The sequence below is a fragment of the Nerophis ophidion genome, linkage group LG23, assembly GCF_033978795.1.
Source record: "Nerophis ophidion isolate RoL-2023_Sa linkage group LG23, RoL_Noph_v1.0, whole genome shotgun sequence".
Classification (NCBI taxonomy): domain Eukaryota; kingdom Metazoa; phylum Chordata; class Actinopteri; order Syngnathiformes; family Syngnathidae; genus Nerophis; species Nerophis ophidion.
In genome coordinates, this window is record NC_084633.1 from 29,923,383 (window position 1) to 29,942,649 (window position 19,267).

Here is a 19,267-nt window from a genome sequence, read left to right on the forward strand (position 1 = left end):
TGTGCATCAATACTCACTCTAATTCCCACTGTGTGTGTTTCCCCAGAGGTTCTCCTCAGTTTCGGTACAAGAACATTGTCAGTGAGCCGCTTGGCCGCAGTTCCTACAAGGAGAGATACCTCTTCCTGTACAGGTACACAAAAACATGCCATATTACGGTTTATTTTGTCCGGGACAATACGTTACAAAACATGAGTACGGTTAGGTTACACAATTCAACACATTTGAAAAGGAGTAAGAAGACGCAGAGCTTATTTTCCTACCCTTTGTCAGCGTCCACAATGTGTCAACAAGTTGACACTTACAAATATTACGTTGTTTTTAGATTACGTAATGAAAGTTAGTTCTTTACCTGTCTATAAATGTCACCATTTTGTAATAGCGAGAGAAGTCAATCGAGACTGTGTTGTGTACAGAGAAGGGAAGGAGGCGGCAACCAAGGCAGAACTGCAGTTTACAAGGTTTATTTAAACCTTTGATGATTACGTGGCTATGTGTATAATTAATAGTGTAAATGTTACCAGGGGTTGTTGTCTGTGAGTGTTGGATGTATCCTTCGTCGAATCAAGGGGGGGGGGCATGCCGAAAAGGCAGTCTGTAAACAGGCAAGGGGTCGAGGGTAGGAGCGAGGCAGCGTAGTCCGTGTCCGAGCAGGGGTCGAGGATCGAGGAAGGCGGTCGGGAATCTGGATGGACGTCGAGAGGCAAAACACGATCACGGATGACAGGGAAGTCACTGCGGAAGACACAAGGGACATGAACAAGAGAGACACCGAGAGAGCAAAGAGAAGTGGAGCAAAGCACAGGGAAGGGAATGCCAGACGTGATGCTTACTGGGAAGATGAGCGACGTTCTGGCAAAGGTTCCCCGGGTCCGCTGGTCTTAATGGTAGGGGTCGGCAACCAACACTGTTCAATTAAAATGTTGAAAGAGCCATATTGGACCACAAATACAAAAAAATAATCGGTCTTTAGCCGCAAAAAATTAAAAGCCTTATATAAGTTTTATAATGATGGCAACCCATGATGCAAGTGTCTATGTTACCCTACAATCACAATGACTACGTGTTGCAGGTTGACGCAAATCTTTTTTGACAGATATGTTGAAATGTCATTTATTCTACACATTTTTACAAAATTGGAAAACATTAGTAAAACTTCTCACAGTGGGAGATAACTCCTGGAAATGACGGTCTTAAAATGGCCAAAGCTATATATGTGTGTGTCCAAGATGAACATAACGGCAGACCGTCTTCTTCTAATGGATTTATTACAATCTTTGCAAGCCAGGCAACATTTGCTGTGGTCTGGAACAACATGGCACACAAACAACTATGAGAAATGCAGCCAATATTACATACATATGTGTCATTTGATATGCAAATATAAATCACATACACAGAGGACTTAAATAGAGGAAATTAGATGAGCTCAAATATAGCTACATGAGGCATAATGATGCAATATGTACATACAGCTAGCCCAAATAGCATGTTGGCACGGATTAGCTTGCAGTCATGCACTGACCAAATATGCCTGATTAGCACTCCAACAAGTCAATAACATCAACAAAGCGCACCTTTGTGCATTAAAGCACAGCATAAAACGTTTGGTGGACAAAATGAGACAAAGAAGGAGTGGCATAAAACACATCTTTCTGTGGCAGCGTCAGAGAAAGTTATACACGTAAACAAACTGTTGAGTCACAGTCCACACAACGGTGAGTTCAAGGGCCGCTGAAATTAGTAGGACAAAACGGCGCTCGCCAATTATTCTCATCGTTGAAGCGTACACACATATTAAACAGTGGGATTGCTATCAATTGGGAAGGTTTGCGTCGTGTTTGTCCTCCTACTGAAACCATGTTACAAAAAACATTTTGCACCCTATTTTTTTTTCCATTTCATTACATTTTTCAAAAAGCTCCATGGAGCCACCAGCATACTTACAACCTTGAGACGTCCGAAATCGGGAGATGGGGGGAGGTGTATATATTTTCAAGTATTTATTATATATATATATATATATATATATATATATATATATATATATATATATATATATATATATATATATGTATATGTCTTGATTGGATTATCCAGAGAATAGTGCTCGATACCGTGGTAGAGCGCAATATGTATGTGTGGGAAAATTAACAAGTCTACTTCATCTCTACAGAACTGTTTCATGAGGGGTTCCCTCAATCATCAGGAGATTTTAATGGAAGCATTCATATACAATGGTTTATATAGGGCACAGAGTGGGTGGGTACAGGCAGGCGTAGGGGTGTGGTGATTGGCTCATGTGTTACCTAGGAGGTGTTTCCGTCTGTGACGGCATGTTGATATGATTTCACTGCGCTTGTTGAGGGATGACAGGTCTGGATGATGTATAATAAACAGTTTCTCTTTTAAGCATAGGTTGCATCTTTCTCTTTTAAACCTATGCTTGAAAGAGAAACTGTTTTATATATATATATATATATATATATATATATATATATATACCGTGTTAAATGGAGATATCTAATGTACAAAATTTGCAAGCAGCATAACCCTTCCCCTTCGAGCTGTCCTGGATGAACTGAAATAATTTTTTCCAATCATTTTGGAACTTGCAAGCGTACTTCTTCTGACTCGTCGCCACCTTGTCTCTTCTTTGTTCTTTTGCTTCGTCTCTGTTATGTTTTTGGACATTACTACTTGCCGTCGTTTTGAAGCAAAGCATGATGGGAATCCGGATCTTGTGTGTCAGTGTATTAACGTGCCGGCTGGAATAAACACACGCTGAGAAATAGCTCCGTGCCTGCCTACTTTATGGGTTATAGATAAACTTATGGATAACGGGGACATATATAATAGTCTCCTTTTCAGGTTGTAGAGGACGCTAAAGGCAGTGCCTTTAAGGCACGCCCCCCAATATTGTTGTCCGGGTGGAAATCGGGAGAATGGTTGCCCCAGGAGATTTTCAGGAGGGGCACTGAAATTCGGGGGTCTCCCGGATTGCGGATTTGAACAGTAACACTGTTTGAACATAGGACAGTAAAACACTGTACTTTAATCTGTGGCCTACCACTAGTGGTATATGTACCACAGTTTGACAATCCCTGTCCAACAGTACGAAACTGATTTTGTTGTTGTCCTCTTCAGGGAGCAGACTGTGTCTGTGGAAAAAAGCTACACCTACGATGATGGCTGTGAGCCCTGTGGAAACGACACCTTCATCAGGGAGCCTTTTGTGGTTATGTTCACCTCAAAAGACACCGGTATTTGATCGATTATTGGCTAATCAGATTAATAAAGTGCAGTAGGAAGAGGATATAGATGACCCCATTTATCGCGTTTTACATGACACATAAAACGTGACAATTTGGGAGGTTGCACTATCCAATTTAGCCGCCAGATATCAGTAGAGTGCTTCAACTTTGACCACAGCGTCAGTTGCTGGGGGAGTGCCACTTTCCATCATTTTCAGCAGACTATTGCCCCTTTCACTACTGTACTGAACATATTTGTTCTTTCTGTTTTGACAGAAAAAATTTTATTTACTGCATGAAATATATTGAAATATCGAATATTGAGAAAAAAAATGTTTTTTTTATATGATCATACTTTTGTTAAAATAAAAATAAATACTTAAATATCTGCTTGACTTATGATTTCAAAACAAGTCCTCAATCATATTTACACTTTGAAAATTACAATAGATTTGACGGTACAATTTCGGTTGTTTTTACAGCATATTTTTGTGAATTCGAAAAAAACAGTTTTTACTGTAAAATTCTGGCAACTGAGCTGCCAGTTTTGGGGTTTTTTTAATCGTAAAACCTACAGTTGGTTTTACAATGTATTATTGTAAAACCGTACCGCATTTTTGTTTGTTCTTTACGGTAATAAACTGGCAGCTCAGTTGCCAGAATAAAAAAAAAAACAGGGGTCCATTTATGCAGTATAAAACCTGCATAGTTTTAACAATATTCTGGCAACTAAGCTGCCAGTATTTTACTGTTAAAAAAAACAGTGGTACTGTTTGTCCATTTACTGTAATATGTTGTATTTATACAGTAAAATTCTGGGAACTGAGAGGCCAGATTTTACTGTAAAATCTTCAAATAATTTTTGACATTGAACATAAAAAATATATATGCGAATCAAATGTATTTGCAAATGTGTATATTATGCGCCGCTACACACGGCCCTTTAAGGGCAGCCATAAATAAAATGTGGCCCCCGATGAAAACGAGTTTGACCATCCTGATTAACAGTAACATGTTGTAAAAGACATGTTAAATTACGGTAAAATTGTGGCTACTAAGCTGCCAGTATTTTACCATAAAAAAACAGTAGTACTGTTTGTCCATTTAAGTTAGTTAAAATACCAATGATTTTCACACACACACTAGATGTGGTAAAATCATCCTCTGCATCCCTCCCACCGGGAGGTGAGGGGAGCAGTGAGCAGCAGCGGTGGCTGCGCCCGGGAATCATTTTTGGTGATTCCAACCCTTGTTGCTGAGTGCCAAGCAGGGAGGTATGACTACTGTAATATATTGTAAAAAAACAAACACTATATTTTACAGTAAAATTCTAGTAACTGAGTTAACAGTTTATTGTAAAGTCTACGGTTGTTGTTTTTAGGGTGTTTGACTGAAACTGGAAAAATAACCGTTAAATACAGGTATTTTTAACGGTAAAAAACTGACAGCTCAGTTGCCACAATTTCAAAGAACAGCCATACTGTTTTTTCCATTTACATAAACGTGTTGTAAAAACCTGCATATTTTTTAAGGGTAAAATTCTGTCCATAAGCTGCCAGTATTTGACTGTAAAAAACAAAACAAAAACAGTGGTACTGTTTGTCCATTTACTGTAATATGTTGTAAAAAAAAATTACAGTAAAACTGAAAGTTTAATGTGTTTTTTTTTTTTTGTTTAAAAGTTTAACTTTTGCACACTCTTGGCATTCTCTCGATGACCTTCAAGCACACCTGCGAAGTGAAAACCCTTTTAGGTGACTACCTCTCACAAGGTGTGGTGAAATTACCCTCTGCATTTGACCCATCCCCTTGTTACACCCCCCTGGGAGGCGAGGGGAGCAGTGAGCAGCAGCGGTGGCCGCGCTCGTGAATAACTTTTGGTGATTTAACCCCCAATTCCAACCCTTGATGCTTAGTGCCTAGCAGGGAGGTAACGGGTCCCATTTTTATAGTCTTTGGTATGACTCAGCCGGGGTTTGAACTCACGACCTACCGATCTCTGAGCAGACACTCTAACCACAAGGCCAGTGAGTAGGCAATGCAGCAGGTTTGAAGCTCATGGAGAGTATGCCAAGAGTGTGCAAAGCAGTAATCCGAGCAAAAGGTGGCTATTTTGAAGAAACTAAAAAGTAAAACATGTTTTTTTGTGAAGTACATAACTCCACGTGTGTTCATTCATAGTTGTGATGCCTTCAGGGACAATCTACAATGTAAATAGTCATGAAAATAAAGAAAAGGCATTGAATGAGGAGGTGTGTCCAAACAAAAAGATCAATAAATAAGTAAAGTTGAAGTACCACTGATAGTCACACACACACTAGGTAAGGTGAAATTACCCTCTGTATCTGACCCATCCCCTTGTTCCACCCCCTAGAGGGGTTGAGGGGAGCAGTGAACAGCAGCGGTGGTCGCGCTCGGGAATCATTTTTGGTGATTTAACCCCCAATTCCAACCCACACTTAATACATTTAAAAAAAACACTGGTTTCCTGCCACATCACAGTATTTTTAAAACAATGAAGTTAAAATGTCACATGATGCATTTCTTCTATTGCGTCGCAGCTGTGAGGAACTTTGCGCTGATCCCTCAGCACGCTTCCCCCGACTTCGCTGTGCAGGAAGTGGACGAGCTTTACGACGTGGTGGCCGACGTCCGCGCCAAATGGAGCACCAACGTAACGTTTTAACCGGGATCGGGGATCGGGGCATGTGTATCGTTTTCTTTAAGACGATTTCTTTTAGGATATCATCCTTCTGGGAGACTTCAACACAGACTGCAGCTACGTCACGGTGTCAGAGTGGAGGCACATCCGCCTCTTCACGGACAAGAGCTTCCATTGGCTGATCCCTAACGAGGCGGACACCACCGTGTCTCACACCGACTGTGCATACGACAGGTAGACATGAGGAGTGGTCTTGGTATCGGTCTGATACGGTACGTTCCAAGTCCCCTCGGAGACAACCAATAATGGACGCATCCGTAAAATGGGCCTTTTTTTGATGCTCCACTTCCAACCTTTGCATCACACGGTTACTCGTTTTAAACAGGTGTGTTTAAAATTCATTAATTTGAGTACCGGTAATTCAAATTTTAATAGAATTGACACCGCCCCACAGGATGTGGAATCGAAATTACAGGAAGTGGAACTCATTGAAATTCTAAATAATTTTTTTTACATTTAACAAAAGCTTTGGCCTGAATAATACATTTTATTATTCCCACCATTCTGAATAGTTGGATGAAGTAAAATTCCGGGGGACAGCATTTTACATCATTCAAAACAACACAATGCCAAGATTAGCATGCTAAGTGTTAACAGTAAGCATGCTAGCAAGCATTTTTGCTGTAGTTGTTATTTCTCCAACATTGGTTAAAATGCTAACAGTTAGAATGCTTAGTGCTAAATGCTAACAGCACTATGATACAAAACTTCACAGACAAAACAAACATCCTCTTTCACTTAGCTTGGTATGTGTTAACAATTAGCTTGCGAGTAGGATAGCGCCCAGTAACACAATCACTGATTTTTTATTGTAGTTCTTGTACCTCCAAAATGGGCTAAAATTTAACCTATAACAAGATAGCGCCTAGTAACACAATCCATTATTTTTTATTATAGTTTTTGTTCCTCCAAAATGGGCTAAAATGCTAGCACTTAGCATATAACAAGATAGCACCCAGTAACACAATCATTAATTTTTTATTGTAGTTCTTGTACCTCCAAAATGGGCTAAAAATGCTAACACTTAACATATAACAAGATAGCGCCCAGTAACACAATCCATTATTTTTTATTGTAGTTTTTGTTTCTCCAAAATGGGCTAAAATGCTAGCACTTAGCATATAACAAGATAGCACCCAGTAACACAATCATTAATTTTTTATTGTAGTTCTTGTACCTCCAAAATGGGCTAAAATGCTAACACTTAACCTATAACAAGATAGCGCCTAGTAACACAATTCATAATTTTTTATTGTAGTTTTTGTACCTCCAAAATTGGCTAAAATGCTAACACTTAGCATATAACAATATAGCGCCCAGTAACACTATCCATTATTTTTTATTGTAGTTCTTGTACCTCCAAAATGGGCTAAAAATGCTAACACTTAACATATAACAAGATAGCGCCCAGTAACACAATCCATTATTTTTTATTGTAGTTTTTGTTCCTCCAAAATGGGCTAAAATGCTAGCACTTAGCATATAACAAGATAGCACCCAGTAACACTATCATTAATTTTTTATTGTAGTTCTTGTACCTCCAAAATGGGCTAAAATGCTAACACTTAACCTATAACAAGATAGCGCCTAGTAACACAATCCATTATTTTTTATTGTAGTTTTTGTACCTCCAAAATTGGCTAAAATGCTAACACTTAGCATATAACAATATAGCGCCCAGTAACACTATCCATGATTTTTTATTGTAGTTCTTGTACCTCCAAAATGGGCTAAACATGCTAACACTTAACGTATAACAAGATAGCGCCCAGTAACACAATCCATTATGATGTATTGTAGTTTTTGTTCCTCCAAAATTGGCTAAAATCCTAGCACTTAGCATATAACAATATAACACCCAGTAACACAATCATTATTTTTTTATTGTAGTTCTTGTACCTCCAAAATGGGCTAAAATGCTAAGACTTAACATATAACAAGATAGCGGCCAGTGACACAATTCATCATTTTTCGTTGTAGTGTAGCCGAGTGTCCTGGGTTCGCATAATTTGGGTACTGATAAAATAAAATAATAAAAAGGGAGTCATGAGAGTAGGTCCGGTCTCCACCACTTTATTGTTCCCTTCTTTAAACCTATCTCCATACACATATCTCACCTTCTTCAACAACCCACCTTTATATAGACCTCTTACGTCACAGCCTTACGGCAACACTGGAGGGACACCCTGAACTGTTTGTTACAGTAGTTTTTATACCTCTAAAAGTGGCTAAAATGCTAACACTTAGCATATAACAAGATAGCGCCAAGTAACACAATCCATGATTTTTTATTGTAGTTTTTGTACCTTCAAAATTGGCTAAAATGCAAAACACTTAGCATGCTGAGTTTTTCTCCTGAATTTTAATTCAGCAACATCATCTTTAATTAAGTATGCTAAGTGTTAACAGCTAGCTTGCTAGTAAGCTAGCACGCACAGTAAAACTATCCATGACTTTTACTGTAGTTCTTGTACCTCCCCAATAGGCTAACATTCTAACAATTAGTATATAATAACATAGCGCCCCTTAACACAATCTGTGACTTTTATTGTAGTTTTCGTACCTCCAAAATAGGCTAAAATGCTAACACCTAGCATATAACAAGATAGCACCTATTAACACAATCTATGATTTTTATTGTTGTTTTTGTACCTCCAAAATTGGCTAAAATGGTAACACTTAACATGCTAAGTTTTTTTCCTTAAATTTGATTTCAACATGATACCAAACTTCACAAATGAACAAAAAATTATATTTCACGTCGCGTGCTACCGGTTAACAATTAGCTTGCTAGTGAGATAGCACACAGTAACACTATCCATGACTTTTATTGTAATTCTTGTACCTCCAAAATGGGCTAAAATGCTAACACTTAGCATATGACAAGATAGCGCCCAGTAACACAATCCATGATTTTTCATTGTAGTTTTTGTACCCCCAAAATGGGCTAAAATGCTAACACTTAACCCAGGGGTCACCAACCTTTTTGAAACCAAGAGCTACTTCTTGGGTACTGATTAATGCGAAGGGCTACCAGTTTGATACACACTTAAATAAATTGCCAGAAATAGCCAATTTGCTAAATTTACCTTTAATAAGTAAATATATATATATATATGTATATATATATATATATATATATATATATATATATATATATATATATATATATATATATATATATATATATATGTCTTGATTGGATTATCCGGAGAATAGTGCTCGATACCGTGGTAGAGCGCAATATGTAGGTGTGGGAAAAAATCACAAGACTACTTCATCTCTACAGATCTGTTTCATGAGGGGTTCCCTCAATCATCAGGAGATTTTAATGGAAGCATTCACATACAATGGTTTATATAGAGCACAGAGTGGGTGGGTACAGGCAGGCGTAGGGTGTGGTGATTGGCTCATGTGTTACCTAGGAGGTGTTTCCGCCTGTGGCGGCATGTTGAAATGATTTCACTGCGCTTGTTGAGGGATGATAGCTCTGGATGATATATAATAAACAGTTTCTCTTTTAAGCATAAGTTGCATCTTTTATTACCACTGTTGTAAGGTGTGCTGGATGCAAGAATTTGCCATGTTATTGAATATTCAACATTATTGTCTTTGAGGTTCCAAATGTGTTTGCTGAGTTCGGTAGAATTCTGCAAAGTCTGGTTTCTAAAGGAGGCGTTGTGATTATTCCATCTTGTTTTGAACGCTCCTTCGGTTAATCCTACGTACGTGTCGGATGTGTTAATGTCCTTGCGTATTACCTTTGCTTGGTAAACGACTGATGTCTGTAAGCACCTTCCGTTGAGAGGGCAATCAGGTTTCTTGCGACAGTTACATTCATTATTGGTTTCAGAGTCGTTTAGTCTGGGGGTAGGCAGTCCTTTTGCAATTGCTTTGTTGTGGTTTGAAATGATTTGTTGGCGTCCATTGAGGACAGGGTGGACGCCACAGCCAACAAAGAAGCCTTCATCACACTGAAGGACCACAAACCCAACTTCGCAAATAACCCAACATGCCGACTAATAAACCCAACTAAATCCGAAATAGGAAAAATCAGCAAAATAATCCTGGACAGAATCAACGCAAAAATCAAGGACAAAACACCACTCAACCAATGGAGAAATACAGCAGCAGTAATCAAATGGTTCAACAACATCCAAGACAAACAACAACACAACTTTATCTCCTTCGACATCGAAGAATTTTACCCTTCCATCACGCAAGACCTACTGACCCAAGCACTAAACTTCGCCTCGGACTACGACTCAATCACAGGCAACGAAAGAAACATCATCATCCACGCAAAGAACTCCATACTCATTCACAACTGTACACCATGGCAAAAAAAGAACAATTCAACATTTGACGTTACTATGGGGAGTTTTGACGGAGCAGAAACGTGCGAACTCGTTGGGAGTTTCCTCTTCTCCCAGCTTGCTAGCCTCAACCTGAACCTTGGTATTTACCGTGATGATGGACTGGCAGTGTGCCGCGCCTCGCCAAGGAGCAGCGAGAACACCAAGAAGCGCATATGCCAAATCTTCAAAGAAAACGGCCTACGGATCACGATTGAAGCCAACAAGCAAACCGTCAACTTCCTCGACGTCACTTTCAACCTGAGAAATAACAGCTACCAACCATTCACGAAACCCAACACAACACTCCAATACGTGCACCATGACAGCAACCACCCACCCACCACCACGAAAAGAATACCTACCGGAATTAATAAAAGGCTATCGATGCTGTCATCCAGCAAAGCTGAATTCGACCAAGCAACCCCCCCGTACCAGAAAGCACTTGATGAAAGCGGATACAACTTCACCCTCACCTATGAACCCACCCCAGGAAACCAACCAAAAAAGAGCAGAAAACGAAACAACATCATCTGGTACAATCCGCCATTCAGCAAAGACGTCTCAACCAACATCGGCCGCAAGTTCCTCACTCTGATCGACAAACACTTCCCCAAAGGCAACACCCTAAGAAAAATATTCAACAAGAACAACATTAAATTGAGCTACAGCTGTATGAATAACATGCAACAAATCATTTCAAACCACAACAAAGCAATTGCAAAAGGACTGCCTACCCCCAGACTAAACGACTCTGAAACCAATAATGAATGTAACTGTCGCAAGAAACCTGATTGCCCTCTCAACGGAAGGTGCTTACAGACATCAGTCGTTTACCAAGCAAAGGTAATACGCAAGGACATTAACACATCCGACACGTACGTAGGATTAACCGAAGGAGCGTTCAAAACAAGATGGAATAATCACGCCGCCTCCTTTAGAAACCAGACTTTGCAGAATTCTACCGAACTCAGCAAACACATTTGGAACCTCAAAGACAATAATGTTGAATATTCAATAACATGGCAAATTCTTGCATCCAGCACACCTTACAACAGTGGTAATAAAAGATGCAACTTATGCTTAAAAGAGAAACTGTTTATTATATATCATCCAGAGCTATCATCCCTCAACAAGCGCAGTGAAATCATTTCAACATGCCGCCACAGGCGGAAACACCTCCTAGGTAACACATGAGCCAATCACCACACCCTACGCCTGCCTGTACCCACCCACTCTGTGCTCTATATAAACCATTGTATGTGAATGCTTCCATTAAAATCTCCTGATGATTGAGGGAACCCCTCATGAAACAGATCTGTAGAGATGAAGTAGTCTTGTGATTTTTTCCCACACCTACATACATATATATATATATATATATATATATATACATACATACATACATACATACATACATACATACATACATACATACATACATACATACATACATACATACATACATACACACACACACACACACACACACACACACACACACACACACACACACACACACACACACACACACACACACACACATACATACATACATACATACATACATACATACATATATATATATATATATAAATAAATGGGTATTTCTGTCTCTAATTCCGTCGTACATTTTTTTTCCTTTTACGGAAGGTTTTTTGTAGAGAAGAATAAATGATGAAAAAAACACTTAATTGAGCGGTTTAAAAGAGGAGAAAACAGGAAAAAAATTTAAATAAAATTTTGAAACATAGTTTATCTTCAATTTCAACTCTTTAAAATTCAAAATTCACCCGAAAAAAAGAAGAGGAAAAACTAGCTAATTCGTATCTTTTTGAAAAAAATTAAAAGAAGAATTTATGGAACATCATTAGTAATTTTTCCTGATTAAGATTAATTTTAGAATTTTGATGACATGTTTTAAATAGGTTACAATCCAATCTGCACTTAAAACAACAAAGACAAATCATTATTTCTTCTAAAATTTTCCAGAACAAATTTTTTTAAAGAAATTCAAAAGACTTTGAAATAAGATTTAAATTTTATTGTAAAGATTTTCAAGATTTGCCAGAATACTTTTTTTGCATTTTAATCATAATAAGTTTGAAGAAATATTTCACAAATATTCTTCGTCAAAAAACAGAAGCTAAAATGAATAATTAAATTAAAATGTATTTATTATTCTTAACAATAAAAAAATAAATTTACTTGAACATTGATTTAAATTGTGAGGAAAGAAGAGGAAGGAATTTAAAAGGTAAAAAGGTATATGTGTTTAAAAATCCTAAAATAATTTTTAAGGTTGTATTTTCTCTAAAATATTCTTTCTGAAAGTTATAAGAAGCAAAGTAAAAAAATAATGAATTTATTTAAACAAGTGAAGACCAAGTATTTAAAATATTTTCTTGGATTTTCAAATTCTATTTGAGTTTTGTATCTCTTAGAATTAAAAATGTTGCGCAAAGCGAGACCAGCTTGCCAGTAAATAAATAAAATTTAAAAAATAGAGGCAGCTCCCTGGTAAGTGCTGCTATTTGAGCTATTTTTAGAACAGTCCACCGGGCTACTCATCTGGTCCTTACGGGCACCACGTTGGTGACCCCTGACTTAACCTATAACAAGATAGCGCCCAGTAACATAATCCATTATTTTTTTATCATAGTTTTTGTACCTCCAAAACTGGCTAAAATGCTCACATTTAGCATAAAACAAGATAGCGCCCAGTAACACAATCCATGATTTTTTATCGTAGTTCTTGTACCTCCAAAATGGGCTAAAATGCTAACAATTAGTATATAATAATATAGTGCCCCTTGACACAATCCGTAACTTTTATTGTAGTTTTTGTTCCTCCAAAATTGTCTAAAATGCTTTGTCCTCGTCCTCAAGTTGTAACGATACTTAGTAATGACACTTAAAGACAAAGTTATTAGTGTGGGCCCTTAGGGAGATTTTAGGGGGAGATTTTAGGGTGTTTTCGTTCACTTTTGTCTAAAAGCGCCAGATTTGGCACAGGTGTCGCTCAGGGCATACTTAAATGATTTGGCTAGGGCGCCCGCACCGGTGACCTTTGGGGTCGCCACAGCGGCTGTTCCAATATGGCTGATGGTTCAGGTATCGCATCAACACTTGTATTGAATAAGGCCAAATACCACAAACGCTGCAGAAGCTACTGTAGTAGTTCTGGTGTTAAAAGGGCTGGAAAGCATGACGATCATGCTGTCCCCTCCTTATTCAGTCCTAAAAAGCTTCGATCAAGTCATCCCCAAACCAGTGGTATTCATTGTGTGAAATGTGAACACTTCATATAAACATTAAAAAGGAATCATGCATGTCACACCAGGTTTTACTCATAACAATGCCCAAGTTACCTCCAATATCTTCAGAATAGCAAAAACGCCACATGCAAATATGCAAATTAGCTGTCTAGACACACCCAAAAATAAAAATAAGCATTCCAACACATTTCTAATTGTCAAAACACATGAAATAGACACAAAGTTTGCATTCGTAGCTCATCTGTTTCAAATGTTAGAGACAAAGTTATTACAAGCAGCGGCCATATTTGATTGGCCACTGTGGTGACCCCAAAGGTCACTGGCGCGGGCGCCCTAGCTAAATCATTTAAGTATGCCCTGAGCTACACCTGTGCCAAATTTGGCGCTTTTAGACAAAAGTGTGCCTCCACTATATGTAGTTTATTAGCTGCAAGTCTCTTGTCAGCCGAGAGACTAAAAATATAGTTTCAGCCAGCATTGATCAGCAACTGCGATCACGTACTTTTTCACTAAGTGTGTGTGTGTGTGTGTGTGTGTGTGTCTTTAGGATAGTGGTGACTGAGGACATGATGAAGGGAGTGGTGCACCGCAGTGCGGACGTGTACAACTACATGGTGGACTTGAAACTGGACCTCAGTATGGTAAAAGTGTTGTGTAGTCTACATTACAGTTGACATAAAGGAACCAACAACAAACTATTAGAAAAAGACTAACACTAAACATTCAAGGATGGATCATTGACTATCATTATTACCATTGAAATGTAATGTGAAAGTATAATAACATGCAGGCAAAGAACTCAGAAAACGTTTCCCCTTTGGCAACTCTACTGTACATACTTGCCAATCCCCCGGATTCTCCCGGGATCGTTTTTTCTGCTTGGTTTGTTTTTATTGCCCTCTGTATTTTTTAACAGCGTATATATAATAATCAAATACATAACAAATTTGGATCTTGTTCAGTTTCAAGGAGCCCTCTGACGGCAGCCATGGCTGTGATGTGGTCCTCAATGAAAACAAGTGTGACACCCCTGATCTACTGTATGCGAGCAACGTTCAATGGCACATTATATACAAAAACAATAATGTTTAATTATCTACATGTGCACAATGTGTCTTCGTCGTTTTTCATTGTGTTTTACTTTTGTAGCTGTATGTAGAAATGGTTCTCTCATTTTTAACCTTCATTTTTGTGGGCTTTTCTGAACCTGAACTGCACTTACAACTTTTTCCGCATTGTGGAAATATTAAAATCCGTCCTAATGACAGACAGAACAATTAAAAGCTCAGATACTCCACTAGATGGCATAAGTTACATACATTTTGTTTGTAAAATCTAATGTTTAAAATATGTACCTTAGTTTGGAAATAGGTTGGTGTAAAACAGTGGTTCTCCAACTTGAAAAACACCTGACTCTCAAAATACCACCATAATGACCCCCCCAAAAAATAAAATACAGCACAGTAGCATAGTAGGCCTAAGTATTAATCAAAAACAAAGAGGTTTTGTTTTTGTCCTGTCCAGCTACTCGGACAAATCATATAGTTGGTGTAGATGCCCATATAGGCTCCACAGATCTACTTTACAAAAGAGAATTGTGGGATACTTCTCCAGTTGCCTTATTTGTATTTTACTTTATTTAATGGATTTATATTATTATTTGGCGCAGCAGGATTGGCTAAAGACAAGACGGGGATAAGACAAAGAGACGACAACAACAAAATAGCATCAGCGAATAGGATATGTACAAATATGATAGTAAAAGTGATAGCAAAGAAGCAGTTGGTGAAATAAATATTAATAACACAGAAATGACAATGAGCAGTATTAATAAATGGAGGACTATTGATAATGAATAATAATAAAAATAATTACTCTTGTTATCAACAATAAATTTGTTATAAATGCAACAGTGGATATGTGTAATGATAACTTGATATACAAAAGAAAGCAGATAAATGGAGGGGAAGAAAAATATTAGATTAGATAGTACTTTATTTATTCCTTCAGGAGAGTTCCTTCAGGAAAATTACGAAGCGAACTGTATTAACCTTGAAGATTGTTATAGTAAAAACAGGTTAAGCTTTATCAGTATGCCGCGTGTTACCCAGTTTCCCCTAGGGCAACAACATATTCAAGCAGAGGTTTTATTTAAGTATATTTCATATTTTTAGACACTGTAACATTACAGTTTGAACAGTAACACTGTGTTCGAATATTTAATTATCCCCTAGTTGGGAATCACTGGTATAGAATATTGTTACATATATGTTTTTTTTCCATGTCTTTTGTCAGGCTCTGGCTGTCAGCGACCATTTCCCAGTGGAGGTGACACTACTTGCTTGAGCTTTGGCTGCCAGAACCGTCAGCGTCGTTCCAGTTTGAGAAATCTGAACATTTCTCACAAGACAATTACATTCCCTCAGTTCAAAGTTTGTGAGAGAAACATTTTTTGTCCATAGAATCTGTTTTTTTGAAGTGGTCTTATAAAGCCAGGGCTTCCAAAGTGTGGCCCAAGGGTCTATCTGGTTTGTTTTTATTGCCCCCTGTATTTCCTAGAGATACAACTCCTAATTAATGAGATGTTACTCTCGTTTGTATTGTCAGCTCTAATTAATATATCTTAGCATATTAAAAAGCATACCCCAGTGTGGGAACCAGCAGCGCATTGTCCCCGGTTTTCGTAAACACTCTTACTCAAAGCGTCTAGTGACATTATGCGGATTCTGGAAAATTCACTGTTCAGGTTCTCTTGGATCTGTCCTCAGCTTTTGACACCATTGACCATGATGTTCCGCTGAGAAGACTACAAGGGATCAAGTATGACTGTCTGGGTCCATTCTACAGTGGTTCTCTTATTTATCAAGCATTTAGTGTTACAACTAACCAAATAAGGTCTGAGTCAGCGGTTTTGTTGTGTGGAGTGCCTTCAAGGTTGCGTTTTGGGTCCTCTGTTCTTTTTGTTTGCTGTATTTAGACCCTCTGGGAAGGATCATCTAATGGTTTAGTGATTGTCACGTGTGTTTGCGGATGGCATCCAGCTCTACGGCTCTTTCAAGCCCTCTGAAATTGTGAGAAGGAGATATGCTTTAAATGTTTCAAAGCAGCTAGTATTTTCCTATGTAGTGTGTCTTCTTGTGATCTCCGTGCTTTTATCTTACATCCGCTAGTAAACTCTTTGTTTTGTTTTAAGGGCTGCTGTTGGTCAAATCACAGAGATTTTTTGGCAAGTTATCTGTTTTCAAGGCCTTAGCTGTGCTCTGGGCAACATAGGATGACTCTTTTTTGTTTGGATTTAGACTTCTTCTTGCTGATGCTATTGTCGCGTTGTAAGGGCTGGTCTCCTAAAGCTTTAGTTAAACTTGGCCAAGTACTATTTTGTTTCCGTCGTCCTTTTACTCAACATATATGTCATCCAAAAGAACTTGGGATTGACCAATGTGACCTGAGAGGAAGACTGGTCAGGCGCAACAAAATCCAGAAGCTCAACTCCATGCTTCATTGTTTAGTGGCCATAAAACAATGGCTGAGCGATAACAGAAACACTGGTTATTGCACCTGATGATTCAGTTCCAGGTACGAAACACTTCGGCCAGTCGACTAAGCCAAGCTTCAAAAACTTGGGTGTTTTCTTTGACAAAGACATGTTAGTGCAGCATTGTGAGCAGCTGACAAAGAACCGCTTCCATCAACTAAGGAACACCTCTAAACTTGGGGAAATGGTGTGAAAGAAGGAATTAGAGCTTATTGATCAAGCTTTCGTCTCCTCGCGTTTAGACTATTGTAAAAGTTTGAAGTAGCCCAGTGCAAAACTCTCCAGGGAGAATTCTGACCCGTACAAACAGGAAGACCCATATTGTCTTCCAGTATCCTATTGCAGTGGTCGCCAACCACCGGTCCGGGGACTGGTACCGGTCCGTGACGCATTCGCTACCGGGCCACACAGACACAGTCATTTATAAACTACCACATTTTGTCCAACATGAATTTGGCCTGCCCCACTAACACATCTATAATTTTATTGATAGATGTATATTACAACTCCTGATTAATGAACATATAAAATGTTAATGTGCCAGATTGTAGCCAAAGGGTAATTTCTATCTGCAGGGTCATTGTATACAGCAGGGGTTCTTAACATTGTTTACCTTTAGGACCAACTTTTTCCACTACAGAGAGACATGGGTACCACTCTAATAACACTGAATTAGTAATCTTAATTACAATATGTATTATGTTGTGCTAAAATAAACTAAATTAATAATATGTTTAACTAAACTGTCAATAAAAGTGAAGCTACTGAGAAATGCAGTTAAGCCACATAGCTTCGATTTAAGTTAATCATGTTTAATGGAAAAGCATAGTTTCTACCAATGAGGCCGTAAACCGGAATGCATGATCAAAAACTGTACCGTATTTTCCCCCCTCAAAACTCGGCTGTACGCCTTAATAACCCGGTGCGCCTAAGGTAAGGTACAATTTCAGTTGAGGTCACTAACCTCGAATCGATTTTATTTGGTTAATGGTGTAATGATAAGTGTGACCAGTAGATGGCAGTCTAACATAAGGGATAAGTGAAAACAGCACTATAATTGAAATATGCCTCAAGTAAAAAACACCAACATTTGAAATGTTCCATTGAAAATATAAAAAAGGTAAGACATTATCTGGTGTTTTGTTTCACGTTATTATGCAAAAGAAAAATGTCTTACCTTCTGGTACTTGCTGATCTGTATTTGGGATCTGTAGAAGTCCTGAAAAATTGTGCAAGTCGATAAGATCCTTCTTTTTCCTCTATCTTCTTCTTATGGAACATTCATCCTTCGCTGTTGCCATTTCTAATAAAGTAGTGTGATGTTCTAACATATATCAGTCAGTTAACTCGCCATGAAAGCCCTAAAACATACCGGTGTAGTGATTTTTACATAATTCAGCCAAGGAACTTTAGTTATTAGAGTTCCGGTTGGACGGTTTTTCACAGGACACATTTCCTGCGTTGTTTCCGGATGAGGAGATGCTGCTTTGTTATTGATTTAAGTACATTTTGAATGTCATTAAAAACAGTTTGCTCCATCTTTTGACATTTCTTCCACTCCCGTCCTTGCACGCTACACCGCTATAACAATGTTGACGGGAAGAAGACGCTGCCGAATTTGAGCCACGTAAATACGACCACCCTCAAAACGGCGCATCCTGAAGCGACTGTCAGAAAGCGGCTTGCAGATGGTCTGTAAAAGAATCTATGTTGTGTCCTTGGGCAAGACACTTTACCCACCTGCTCCCAGTGCCACCCACACTGGTTTAAATGTAACTTAGATATTGGGTTTCACTATGTAAAGCGCTTTGAGTCGCTTGAGAAAAGCGCTATATAAATATAATTCACTTCACTATGCTACATTTTGACCAAAGAACCACCATTACATGTTATGTAGACCACAAGGAAGTGTTTTACATTTAGAATAAAATAATAATAATATGACCCCTTTAATGTCTCTTATAATCCGGTGCGCCTATTATATGAAAAAAAAAAAAAAAAAAAAAAGACCATTCATCGGCAGTGCCCCTTATAATCCGGTGTGCCCTATGTTCCAGAAAATACGGTACTTATTACGGGAAAACCGTGGTTGTTGGCAGGTATGCAATGATGCTTGAAGAAAG

General features: G+C 38.3%; 1 protein-coding gene and 1 long non-coding RNA gene across 4 annotated transcripts in view; one reads left to right on the forward strand and one right to left on the reverse strand.

Annotated features, from left to right (window-relative positions):
- Nucleotides 1-1,980, reverse strand: part of LOC133541031 (uncharacterized) — a 16,183-nt gene extending 14,203 nt beyond the window's left edge. The window contains exons 1-2 of the long non-coding RNA XR_009803776.1: nucleotides 834-1,980; nucleotides 18-735 (exon numbers count right to left, since the gene is read on the reverse strand). This is a non-coding gene — a long non-coding RNA (uncharacterized LOC133541031). The remainder of the gene's footprint in view (nucleotides 1-17; nucleotides 736-833) is intronic.
- dnase1 (deoxyribonuclease I) overlaps nucleotides 1-16,272 on the forward strand; it is a 26,949-nt gene extending 10,677 nt beyond the window's left edge. For all 3 annotated transcript variants that reach the window (XM_061884066.1, XM_061884067.1, XM_061884065.1), the window contains exons 4-9: nucleotides 47-133; nucleotides 3,148-3,263; nucleotides 5,816-5,928; nucleotides 5,996-6,150; nucleotides 14,157-14,250; nucleotides 15,905-16,272. In XM_061884066.1, the coding sequence (XP_061740050.1) occupies nucleotides 47-133; nucleotides 3,148-3,263; nucleotides 5,816-5,928; nucleotides 5,996-6,150; nucleotides 14,157-14,250; nucleotides 15,905-15,955 (616 nt within the window). In that variant the 3' untranslated portion in view covers nucleotides 15,956-16,272. The remainder of the gene's footprint in view (nucleotides 1-46; nucleotides 134-3,147; nucleotides 3,264-5,815; nucleotides 5,929-5,995; nucleotides 6,151-14,156; nucleotides 14,251-15,904) is intronic.
- Nucleotides 16,273-19,267: the final 2,995 nt, after the last annotated feature.